General features: G+C 33.7%; 1 protein-coding gene across 1 annotated transcript in view; it reads right to left on the bottom strand.

Moving 5' to 3' along the window:
- The window catches only part of SHOC1 (shortage in chiasmata 1), an 84,574-nt gene that overhangs the window by 8,855 nt on the left and 62,098 nt on the right, over positions 1-13,621 (bottom strand). Inside the window, exons 19-24 of the mRNA XM_047067743.1 lie at positions 11,882-11,948; positions 10,475-10,653; positions 8,837-8,954; positions 7,415-7,526; positions 6,035-6,156; positions 1,844-1,937 (exon numbers count right to left, since the gene is read on the bottom strand). Of these exons, the coding sequence (XP_046923699.1) occupies positions 1,844-1,937; positions 6,035-6,156; positions 7,415-7,526; positions 8,837-8,954; positions 10,475-10,653; positions 11,882-11,948 (692 nt within the window). The remainder of the gene's footprint in view (positions 1-1,843; positions 1,938-6,034; positions 6,157-7,414; positions 7,527-8,836; positions 8,955-10,474; positions 10,654-11,881; positions 11,949-13,621) is intronic.

Consider the following 13,621-nt stretch of genomic DNA (forward strand, 5'->3'; position numbering starts at 1 on the left):
ACACTAATAGCAGTATATTCTTTTAGTTTAAGAAAATGTACTTAAACTTCCTCATGTTTCTTTTATGGCTAGGCTCTTCAGATGCCTGAAAAAAATTTTTTTAAACCCATAACTGATGTGCTCCTAAAAAGCCAAAAACTATACTACTAAATACAGTGAGGTAAAGCAACAATATATTCTAAAATAATATGAGTCTAGGGAGCCCCTTTTATGTAATAATGTTATTAAGTCAGAAGAATGGGAGACCTGAGTATTGGTGACATATTTTAATGTGTTTTGATTTAATTTTATTTAGTAGATGTTTGTTGAATATTTTTACTGTTTATAAAGTAATGTACTAGATGCTATACATTTTACAAAGAAAAAGGGCCTAGTTTTTACCCTCCAGGGTGGAAGGTACATGAATGAATACTTTATACTATAATAAAGGCATAAAGTGCCCCTGGGAGAATGGGAGGAGAGATTTATCCTGAGAGGGTATAACTGGGGAACATTTTTTTAAAGTTTATTTATTTATTTTAAGAGAGACAGAGACAGCACGAGTGGGGGAGGGGCAGAGAGAATGGAGAGAGAGAATCCCAAGCAGGCTCTGCACTGTCAGTGCAAAGCCTGACGGGCACAAACCCTCAAACCATGAGATCATAACCTGAGCCGTGTAACTGGGCACATTTCTTAAAGGAGGTAGTGTTTGAGCCAGGCAAAAACAGACAGAACTATGAAGGCTGGTGGTTAGGGGGAAGGAAGAGACAGGCTGGGATGATATGTTAGTGCAATGGCTTAAAGGTGATAGTGTGGTCATATTCAGGAAATGGTGAGTAGAATGATGCTAAAGGAAGGATTACTAGGGGCCAAATTGTGAAATTTGAAACCAGCTGAGTTTGATCTCTCTTTCAATAAAGTAGGAAGCTATGGAAGGTCTTGTGAGCAAGAAAATTCAACGTAACAACAACTATTTATTAAGAGCCTACTACGTACTTGGCACTGTGCTGGGTGCCAGGAATATGAAAACAAGTAAACATGTTTCCTTTCCTTCAGGAGCTTACAGCCCAGGAAGTGAAATATTCACAGCTGTATTTCAGAAATATAAGTGATGTCAATATATATGATGCACTGGAGTAGAACTAGAAATAAGGACATTAGTCAGGAAGTTGCTTAAAACTCCAAAGGCCTGAATTTGGGAAATAGCAGGAGTAGGATAGAGGGACATGTTCTAAAGACTGATTATGTTACAATAGTAACCTACTACTGATTAGGTTACAATAGTAATGCCGTAAACTAAGTTTGGGGAGAATGAGAAGTTTTGTTTTGGAAATGCAGAGTTTGAGGCACTTGTGGGATATTCATGTGAAGATTTCCAGTAGAATGCTAGAATACAGGTACAGATCTAAAGAAAAATCAGGAAATTTTTAAGGATTATACTCAGAAATGAAAGCTAAATTTGTGGGAATGTCTGAGTTTATTAAGGAAAGAGTATAAAGTGATAACTGAAGAGGACTGAGCCCTGAATTGGGGGAAGTGTCTAAATTTCAGAGCGGGACATTGAAAACAAAGAAAAGACACTGGTTAGAGATGATTACAGCAGATAAAAAGAGTGTATCTTTCATAAGCAAACATTTTTGATCAACAAATATTTTTTATTCATATCCTGCCAAATAGTAATTAAGAGATAAAATATGACTTTAAATTCATTAAAGGCTTTTAGAACAGAAGTTTAAGTGGAAAGAATATTTATTAATTTGAATAACTGTTAAAAGGCTTTTAAGAATTTTTTAGTTTACTAGCTGGGCACTTGAGTTTGAGTATAATTTTGGTTTATTAAAACAAACATGTAAGAAAAGAATACCTTTACATCCAGTTCTTCTGATTTTAGCCCAAATGAAACCAAAGCTGCATAAATCAGTGCTAGATGATGAAGTGCCTTTTCTGTAAGATGGTACCTAAAAAAGATTATATTACTATTCTTGTACTCATTTGATGTCTGATTCTACTTATTGGAAGTTCATTTCCTTTTGACATTTCATATTATTAGAATAATCTGGCTAAAGTAATGCTAGTGTGGTAGGCTCAGCATTCTTTTGAAAAGATGGCTCCACCTCCATTCTTTAACAATCCAGCTAAATCTAGGGGATGCTGAGAGTGTGTCTGAAGAGAGTTTAACTCATACCCTTACTGACTCAGGGATGGCTAGCTGACTGACACAAACTAAAATATTCTATCTCCCTGGCCAAAGTACCAGGTTCAGATATGAATATGTGACCAGAGCCAGGCTCACTAGAATCCTCCCTGGCTCTTTTTTCCTGAACTGTTAGAAAAAAACGCTTTTTAAAAAGATCATTACTCTACATGGGTAATCATATTGCAGTATATAAATACATAAAGTCAGCATGTTGTAGACCTTAAACTTACACAATGTGGTATGTCAATTGTATCTCAATTTTTTTAAAAACTACTTTTTTTCTTCTTCTATGGTTATTAAGCAGATCAGATGTGAGTCTTAAGCTTTGGATAGATATTTCTACTACCTTTATCCACTTTAAATACCCTAAGAAGCAAAAAGGAAATTTATTGGTTCATATTACTAAGAAGTCCAGGGAAGACACTGTCGGATCCAGGGTCTCAATATCATTGAGATAAGGGCTCTCTTAATTTCTTGGCTCTTGTTTCCCCAGCTAGTTTCTTTCTCAGGTGAGCTATTTCATAAGAGTGACCAATAAGAGTCACTCACTGTGCCTAAACAGTACAAACAATGTGGTTTCTGCTGAACACCTGCTTTCCTTCTTGGAGTCTAGAATTTTGGTATGTGCTAGGCAGACAGTGCCTACTCGACCAGTCCTTAGTAAAAGCCCTGGGCACTGAGTCTCTAGTGAGTCTCCCTGGCAGATGATATTTTATAAGTGTTGTCACAACTCTTTGCTGCGGAAATTAGGCACATTCTGTGTGACTCCACTAGGCTAGGATTCTTGGAAGCTTCCTTCTAGCTTCTTCTGGATTTTGCTCCATGCACTTTTTACCTTCGCTGATTTTGCCTTGTAACCATTTACTATAATAAATCATAGCCATGAGTCCAAGTCTATGCCAAGTCCTGTGAATCTTCTTATCAAATCATCAAACCTGGGAGTAGTCCTCAGGAGTCCTAACACATTTTTCAAGCAGGAACTAATGATATGAACTACTAAGGTAACTCGAGCAATTTTATTTTGTATGTTGAATTTTCCTCATTTGGTCAGTTGATTAAGATACTTCTTAAATGTTTTTATAAATCTAAAAATATAGAGCTGAGATACCTAGAAGTCTGAAAATAATTACATTTTATAATAACATCTTATTGTGAATAAATAGCTCGTCACATCCTGAACATAAAACTATCTCAGGCTATTACATAATTAGTGGGGTTTGTTTCCCTGAAAATCTGGGTAAGAATAAGTGTGAATCTCCTCTTTTTTGCTTATACTTCAATTGCACCTCTAGAACATATGTGGAAAGCAATCTAAAAACAACTTAAAAATTTTTTCAAAGCAGTTTTACCTCTATAATACTTCCAAGATCTTGATAAAGCTTTAATGCTTTATAAGCAAGTTCCAAGCTTAAAATGCTTCAGAGACTTTACTAATATTCAAAATGAAGATTTTAGATCTAAATTATTATTTTTCTTTTTCAATTCTGGTAGAAAGGAAAAGCAAGGTTAAATGACTTGCCAAAGGTTATTGTTAATAGAAAAAGGAATAAGAACCAGGGAGTTTGGACTCTTATATTCTAACTTAAACTTATTTCCACTTAATAATAATCATATACAAAGAGCTCAGAACAGTAGATAAACAAAAATGGAGTCAAGCAAAAAGTCAATAAAGAAAAAAGTCACACAGGCCATGTCAAATAAGGTAAGATGTCTCTACCTTCTCTAATAACTAAATTAAATATTTTTAAAACTTCTACTGTGAGTGATGTGGTATGTGTTGCATGATAACTGTAGAGATTTAAAAAATGAATGAGACTAGTTTTCAATTTAGTAGGAAAGATGCATTCATTCAGTCAAGGAATATTTACTAAGCATCTATCATATGAAACAATATGAGGTGCCATAAAGCAAGTACTCTAAAATGATAATACAAAACAAAATGTGATAAATATCAAAGATGAGGAAAAGACAAAGAGCTAAGGAGTTCAAAGGATGGAGAGGTCACAACTAAATATCTATTTGTACGTGTGAGTTGGGGGGGCGGGTATTAAGGAAAGACTGAATAGAAAAAGTGGTATTTGGGGATAGTTTCTGAAAAATAGGCACAATTTCACCAGATGAAATAGTTAGAGGAAGTAGAGAGTATCGTAGAAAGAGAGAAATGTATTGGCAAAAGTAGAAGTAGGAAAACCAGGACCATATTTGCAAGCCAATGAGAAATCCTTCTAGCTAAAATGGAAAGCAGTGAAAACTAAGCTGAAAATATAAGTTGAGATTATACTCTGAAGAATTTGAATATTTGGGTGAATAGTATGTATGTATTCAGTAGATAATGGGAAAGTCAGTGAAGGCTTTTTATCGGAGTGAAACAGTAACAGCCTGGTTTTAGGAATATTAATTGGATGTCTGACAGATTATGGAGAGTAACAGTGAGAGCCATCTGGAGGTGGGAAAGCAGTTGGTAGTCTATTGTAACAGTCCACATAAAATAATAAGAATCTGAACTAAGATGCTGGTAACATAAATGGAGAGAGGGGATTAATAAAAAAAAAAGAGATAGTGGTTAAATCTATAGGATTTGTTTTCTAAACTTGGTGACTAAAAGAAAGGCAATGGTCATAAATAGCTAAAGGGCAGAAAAGAGGAGATATTGTTTTGAAGAGGATAGAGAATATAATAAATTCACCGTGGAACATGTTAAGTTTGAGAGCCTATAAAATATCAGGGTGGAAATATTTAACAGAAAATTAGAGATACATGTCAGCAATTTCAAAGAGAGACTGCAGCTGCAGATGTATATATCATAATTTATATGCAGAATGATGGTAACTGAATCCATGGGAGTGGGGAAGATTTCCAGTGGATCAAATAGAAGAAAGAAGACAATTCAGATGTATCTGAAGACTGGGACAAGGAAGAAGAGGTACAGACAGAGAAAGAGTAGTTAGAGAGATGGAAGATCAAAACATTGACTCATCATAGGACTGAAGGGCTTCGAGTAAGAAGGCACTGACAACAGGCTTAAACGCTTTAGAGCAGTGGAAGATGAAAATATTTTTGGAGCTGATCATGAGAGAGCCATGAATGATGAGTTGCCCTGAGAGACAGAGATGAGTACAGATGTAGGAAGAAGTGCCAGACTGCAGAGAAAAAAAGGAAGTGGAAGCAGTGGGTTCATAAAATGTAGAGATGAGGGAAAGGAGAGACATATAATGATAAATTAAGCCAATGTCTCGGCATGGATTTTTTTGTAATTTTTAAGTTAAGCACATCAATGACAGAAAGTATAGAAAGATGCTATTTAAAAAATTTTTTTAATTTATTTATTTATTTTGACAGAGAGACAGAGAGAGCAAGCAGGGGAGGGGCAGAGAGAATTCCAAGCAGGTTCCACACTGTCTGCACAAAGCCCGATGTGGGGCTCAAACTCAGTTCATGACCTGAGCTGAAACCAAGAGTCGGACGCTTAACCAACCAAGCCATCCAGCTGCCCTAAAAGATGCTATTTTGTTGGTATATTTAATAAGATTTTAGAGAGAGTGACTTAATGACATCTTTTAACATACAAGTTCAGAAATAAAAAGTAATGACATGACACTTAAAGCTGCAATTCTTAGTGAAGTAGAGGAGGGGAGGGTGATTTGCACAGAACGTCTAGGGGAAATACATCATCTCCCAAATCCTAATTCCTATGGGCATCCCAAATTCCTATGGGCATGGCTCCTCCACCTGGAGGATCCCTGACTTAAAGCGAACTAGATGAGCAAGTGGAAAATTTGCATAACGATTTTTATTCAAAGAAGAGGACCAAATAACTTAAATATAAATGTAACTTTGGACAAAGAAATGTTTACTTACTCTGAGTTTAATGTTTTTTTGGTATATAAAATTATCCAACAATAGCTGTACTGGAATGATAATGCCATCAGTCTCATAATGATGTTGTCCGATGCCTTCTCACAATTCAATTCTTTTAGGTCCTACCAGAAAATAAATAAAATAAAAAGGTTCACTAGGTTGAACAGTTGTTTTGAAGTTATTGTTACCCTATTTTAAGAATCCATGATATATAAATTATAACTTGAGAAGAAACATGAGTATGGGCTCCCATTTTATGGAGAAATTAAAATCACACTGGAAGTAGTAGGGGGAAAATTATGTAGTAGATGTCAAACAGCGAATGATAGCTTAAGCAAGGACAGCTCATGAATCTCCCAAAGTCCTAGATACGAAGAAAGCCACCTACAGAGTGTCCCTATTCAGGCAAGGTCCTTTATAGATAGAGATCTGGCTACTCATAAGGGCAAAATAAAATACATTTAAAAGCCCATGGGATAATCTGCACTGATTGCTTATTACTTAAGGAAGGAAGCAGTCAATGGACTTCCAGGAATTGCTCTCTAATGGCCCATCATTCCCTTTTTCCTTTACCACAATTAAATTCTATAGAGTGAATGATTCAGGAAATGTCTTACTCTGACAGTAAGTTATGTAACTGAATTAAAAGTTTTCCTAAACAGTATTTCCCCCAAATAATTGTTTTTTAAAAACTTTAAATATGTAAGACATGGTATCTCTCAAGAAACCCTCTAATAGAGCCTGGTGTTTCCATCATATAATTCCATATTGTTAACATTTGCTCATTAAATCAGACTTATGTTATCATAATCTTTGCCATTAATTTATACTCCATACCATCAAACTTGGTTTCTGCTCCCCACTCCCACCCTACTGAATTAATTTCTTTGTACTCCAGTCAAACATATCAAGGAGATTCAGTCAAGAATTTGTAAATCTTAAATTCCAAACTATAGGGATTTTTTAACGAGAATCTTTTTGTTTTTTAATCAGCTTACTTATAGGTAACCCCCACTTACTTTAGAGGAAATCTCATATCACTAATCATGGATTAATATACTACCACCTGTTAAGAAGCATAGTAGCTAGGATTTGATATTTCAGGTTTTCAACACTATAATTATTCTATAAATATATTTTAAAATAGTCAATATATAACATTAAAGATTCCGTATTTGCTTTGTCCTCTTAAAGTATGTTAAAAATTATAAGGCATTGAAGAAGTTTGGTAATAGTAATTTTGTATAGTGATGATTTTAGTACTTGTCCATTTGCAAAGTTTTGGAAGAAATCACTAATATCATAGTTAAGCTCTCTATAGTAGAGCTAATAATAAATTACACAGATATTTGGCTTGTATTTCTTACTGTCTAGTTTTACCTGCAAAACTATGGCGGTATGTTCATCAACTGTCACCACTACATAACACTCTGTACTTCCAAAGAGTTTCAGTGACTCACTGCAGCTTCTCTCCACTAGTGTGATATTATAGCTGTAAAATACCATATTTTTAGGTGACATCATGAAATGACTAAGAAAAATTCTTTTGTTTTATTATTTTTTTAATGTTTATTCAGTTTTGAGAGACAGAGAGACACGTGAGCAGGGGAGGGGCAGAGAGAGAGGGGAGACACAGAATCCGAAGCAGGCTCCAGGCTCTGAGCTGTTAGCACAGAGCCCAACACAGGGTTCAAACCCACGAACCCTGAGATCATGACCTAAGCTGAAGTTGGCCGCCCAACCGACTGAGCCACCCAGGCGTCCCAGAAAAATTCTTTAAGAAAGTCTGTATTGTCCTCTTGCATATTAAATTATTTTAACGACTGCACTTTTTCTTTCATATATCAATTTATTCTACTTTATAAATTTGAGGAATTAAATTATGATTTATTCAGTATATATGAAAAATTCGTTAAGATGTGCATTGCCGTAGGTATTTTACTAAATATTACTGCACATAATACTATTATAAATGTATTGACCAATTTCTTCCAGCTTTTTGAATAATAATTCATGAAATCAAAACACTTTGTAATAGACTAAAACATTCTGCATTTATCAGAATTTTCTTTTCTCTTTCCTTAAAACTGCCCTAGATTTTAACTACCTTTTGTAAGCTCATAGTTTTCTGTGAATGCCCCATAGCCTTAAGATTTAAAAACAAAAGCATGGAAAATAGATCTGTATTATTTATTTATTTATTTTTAGATCTGTATTTTAATTAAGGTCACAGCTCAGTTATTCCTCCTTGATATATAGCCCAATGTCTAATATTTCTGTGACAACTTGTATGCTGTGATAAAGTGTTTTATATGATTTTAAAATGTTCAGTGCTGGTCTGACCTCAGTACTTAAAGTCTAAAAATTTGAGAATTTATTTAGAACTTCATAGTCCTATTTCCCAGGCAGTATTTAAGGCCCTCTAAATAAGAACACTCATTCTCCATATTATCAATGACCCAAAGATATGACCATATAATTCACAGAAAAAAAAGACACATAAAGTGTTCGTACTTGCTGGTAACAAAAGAAATGAAATTAAAATATAAATTTAAACAATAATGAAACATTTTTTTCTCCACAAGATTGATGTATATTGCCAAAAAAGATAAAATTCAGTAATTATGATGGTGTACTACAGGGAGAGAAGTGTAACTTGACATAAACTCTTTGGAAAACTATTCATTTGATATAATTGCAGGCTTGAATCAGAGAGAAATAATAATACTGCATATATAGCATAATGGTTAGTCATTTAGAATATATATACCCTTGCTAAAAGTTATGAAATCAATAACTTACTTGGATTCTAGCAACTGAAGAATTTCTGGAGTATTAAGAAGTCCTTCAGATGCAAAAAACACATATGGAACCTGAATTTCCAAAAGAAAGCCCCCAAAACTATCCAGCAAGGTTCTTCCTAAATGAGAGAAAGCTTATAAATATTTGTTTCTCATCTTTCAGCTCTTTCTCTTTTTTACTAAACATGAGAATAACAAGTGTATGTTCAAGGAGCAGTATAAAAATAAAACATATTCACTGTAAAAAATCAGAAATCAGAATAAAGAAAGGTCTGAAGAATAAAATAAAAAGCATATGTTATCCTATTACCTAGAAATAAAACACAGTTAACAGAATTTACTAAAACTACTATATGATACAGATCAATAGGAAAATAATAAATACCTCAATAGATAAATGGACAAAGAACATTAACAGGCAATTTACAAAAGTGGCTATATAAGATCAATTCATGTATGAAAAGATATGGATAATCAAGACATTAATTATCTATAATTAATTAACTGTAATATAACTATAAAATATTTTCTGCCTATAATTCTGTCAAAGACTTAGAATAATAATACCTACTTACTATAAAGATATTGGAAAAAGGATTCTCTTACACTTTCTGCACAAATATGAATTGAGATAGCATTTCTGGAAGGATATTTGACAATATGTAAATGTGTATATACTTTTGACCCAGCAATTCATTTCACTTCTTAGAACAGTATATAAAATTATATAATAAACTACTATAAATCTTGTAGTACAGTAGTGGAAAACTGAAGTGTTGTAAATGCTCCAAATAAGGAATGGTTGAATAAATTAAGTTCATCTTCAAGAGATTGGAAGAAGCCTCTACCTATAAACTAGGATGCTTTTATCTTTTCTTGGGCCCATGTTTCAATTATTCAATCAATTTAACATTTAATTCTGTTTATCAAAAATTCCAAAGTAACCATTATGGTGACTGTATTTTAGAATTGAACTAGAATGTCTCAGAATTCAAACTTCCCACTCAGATTTGAGGTGGATAGAAAGTAATTTATGGCAAGTATTGAAAGGAATGCCCTGGGACTAAAAATGTACAGGCTTTTTTTACTTAATGGATGTGAGAATTCACAATCTGAGTCATGTGAAGCTTAATGGATGTGAGAATTCACAATCTGAGTCATGTGAAGGGTTGCCGAGAAATACAGAGAAGCCAAATGATATACAAAGTGGTTTTAGAGTCTTCTCTAAGTGTCTGTGTGTAACTTTTTGTTGCATATTAAGTTTTCTGAATCAGTCAACATACTACAACAAAATTTCCCCTAAAATTCAATTAAAAATATGATATAAATGAGATGCGAAATACAAAATGCGATATAAATACAAAAAAATGCGATATAATCATAATTAAATTGGGCTATTATAAATAAAACTTAGAAGGTAAAGAGATGAAGACAGATATCATCAGTAAAGCTTACTTTACAAATGAATATGAGGTAGGAGGGAAAGAACCTGCCCAACGTCACACCCGAGTGGTGAGGTTAGAGCTTGAACTCAAGTCCTCTAATGCCATAGCTCATTCTCTCTCCACAGATCAGAAACAGAAAACAGACAATTTCCATTCTACCTCAGCAACAAAAGGACTTTAGTTTATATCCTTACTCTTTAATACTGTGTCTGGAAGAATCACTTTAAAGGCCATGTGAGGAATATTCAATTTCTCGCAGTGTTTAGTCCAACAAGAGTTTTCTACAAAATTGTATTCCACCACAAATGAGAAGTTACTCCAGGGGAAATCTGCTCCAATATATTGATTATGTGCAACTACACAGGAACTTGTACTGAAGACAAAGGAAAGCCAAGAAAATGGAATTATATTTGTGTCATTATTTACTTTGAAGGCTAAAAAGATGACTGTTTTTGGCTAGTTTATTCTTCTCTAGTCTGTGCCTGCTTATCTTGGAAAGGCACTGGTGTATTTTCTGTTGATTTGTTCTCCAGTTGTGCTAATCTCTCTTTATCTTTCCTTTTGATGGTCATACATTTTTTTTTTTATTTTTTAAGGATTTTATTTTTAAGTAGTCTCTGCACCCAGTGTAGGGCTCAAACCCATGATCCCAAGATCAAGAGTCACATGCTCTTCTGACTGAGCCAGCCAAGCACCCTGATGGTCATACATTTTTTTAAAAAAACAGGACTACTTCACATCCCCAAATGCAAAGGACTATTAACTGAGTCCTATCAATAACAGACAAATCACCATGAGAAATCAATCTCATTCTCTTATACATGTGAGGTTTTCATCTTTGAGGATCTATATAATAGAATATTATCTGACAACTTTGAAATGGTTTTTCTTTTTCTCAGTGAGCTTCACAGATGCTTTAGCAACAACAAAAGATGGATACTTAAATATCATAAGTTTATCTTTTCCATCTTCAGATTCCATATTATAGCACTTGCTATAATGAAAAATCTCTACTGATATTTTCTATATAGAGCAATCCAGATAGATAATAGACATAAGTGCTTTTATGAGCTTCTACTTGATTTACACCTCTTTTTATAATTTGGATCTCAGTATTGGAAATAAATAATTTCTATATAAAATAAGGCAAAATAAAAACATTTTTAGACATGTCAACACTGAATTTTATTATTAGCATGCTCTCACTGAACGAATTTCTAAAGGATATACTTCAGGAAGAAAGAGAACTCCAAAGAAAGGAAGGAGATATAAGAAACAATGCTGAGCAAAAAAACCCAAAACTGGTATAAACAAGGGTAAGTCTAAATGGGTACTTCCTGTACTAAAAATAACAATGATAATTCAGGGATATTGAAACAAGACTGAACTAAAATTCTGGACAACAATAATATATAATACATAAGGCAATGACCTGAGTTCAAGTGTTCTAATATAATACATTTTTCAGGAAGAGGAGAGAGATATTGATTAATTTCAGGTTTTATTAAGCCTTTTTAAAAAGTTAAATTCCAGGAGAAATTGTGAAGAAATCTGTGAAACTGGTATGTTTATTTCCCATAGATGAATAAATACATTTTTACCCATTTAAAACACCTTCAGATTCCAGAAAATCATTTCTTTTGTTTTGTAAGACAGTCAGTGTTAAACCTGTTAGAAAAGAAGAGTAATACAAAAAAGGTTTTTTTCAGTGTTCTGTTTATATATAAGTTTTAGGTGTTCATATATTTCACTACCATAACAATGAATTAAAGATCTGTAAACAAGGAAACTGCTTAAAATACAATTTTCTGGATTATTTTTCTGTCTGTGGTATCAAAGTTTGACGCATGGGCAATATGTCCGGTATGTGTGTATGTTTTGTGTGTATAAGCATGGAAAGCCTGAATTTATGATGTAAAATAATAGAGTGGATCAAAACCTTAATTTTAAAGTAACCAAATAAGATACTCATCAATTCTGTACATTTAATTTTATTTGTTAAAAATCATGGTTGATTTCACCTTTTTTTCTCTACTCAAAAATTTAAGTACATAATGAAACAGCAAGAGACTACATTTTGATGTCATTTTTTCCTTTTTTAAAAATTACCACCTTAACTTTTTGGTTTTTGTTGTTGTTGTTGTTGTTGTTTTGTTTGTTTGTTTAGAGAAAGATAGGGCACAAGCAGGGGAGAGGAGCAGATGGGGAGAGAGAAAGAGAGAGAGAGAATCTTAAGCAGGCTCCACACTCACTGCGGAGCCCAACTCAAGGCTCGATCTCATGACCCTGGGAGCATGACCTGAGCTGAAATCAAGAGTCAGACGCTCAACCTACTGAGTCACCCAGGTGCCCCCGTTTTTTCCTTTTTATTGGTTGTATAAGAAACAGAAGATCTATTGGATGCCACCTGCTCATTAGATTCACTTCTGCTTCTCAACTATAACTTAAATTTCTATGTTACTAATTTCTTAACAAAAAATTAATTTCAAAAATTCTGTACCCACACATACAGTTTATTTTTGGTAGGCATAACTGGTTTAGGAATAGCTAGTTCCAGTTAAAATAAAACTTACACTCTATTGGTATACTTTCATCAGTTGTAAAGTTCACAAAGGCATGATGTAATGATAACAAAGTAATGCTTACTTACTCATGTTTACTTGGCTTAATATGACAATAGTTTTGGTAGAAATAAGAAGAGGATGGGTACTATTTGTCTTCTGTATATAAATTTACAAGGTATTATTATTATTTAAAAATTTTTATTTTTAGTAACCTCTACACTCAATGTGGGTCTTGAACTCACAACCTTGAGATCAAGAGTCACATGCTCTACCAGCTGAGCCAGCCAGGCACCCCAAGATCATATTATTTAAAATCTAATCTCCAGGGGCACCTGGGTGGCTCAGTCGATTAAGCATCCAACTCTTGATTTCAGCTCAGGTCATGATCTCCCAGTTTATGAGATCAAGCCCTGCATCAGGCTCTGCACTGACAGCATGGAGCCTGCTTGGAATTCTCTCTCTGCCCTTACCCCACTCCAGCTTTCTCTCTCAAAATAAATAAATAAACATTTAAAAATAAAATAAAATAAAATAAAATAAAATAAAATAAAATAAAATAAAATAAAATAAAATAAAATAAAATAAAATAAAATCTAATCTCCTTACCTGATTTGTCTTAGCTATGATCCCAAAGCAGATTACTTACTAAGTGAACTGCTAGGATCTTCCAAAAACATAGACGATGAAACCACATTTCTATTTTCTAACACTAGACAGAAAAAAAAAGGTCTTACTCCTAGACAGAGAGGACAGCTACTAGTTAGAAGGAGTAAAAAC

The sequence above is a fragment of the Lynx rufus genome, unplaced genomic scaffold, assembly GCF_022079265.1.
Source record: "Lynx rufus isolate CCGP_SWC_20201006 ecotype Redwood Valley unplaced genomic scaffold, mLynRuf1.p SCAF_10, whole genome shotgun sequence".
NCBI classification, from domain to species: Eukaryota; Metazoa; Chordata; class Mammalia; order Carnivora; family Felidae; genus Lynx; species Lynx rufus.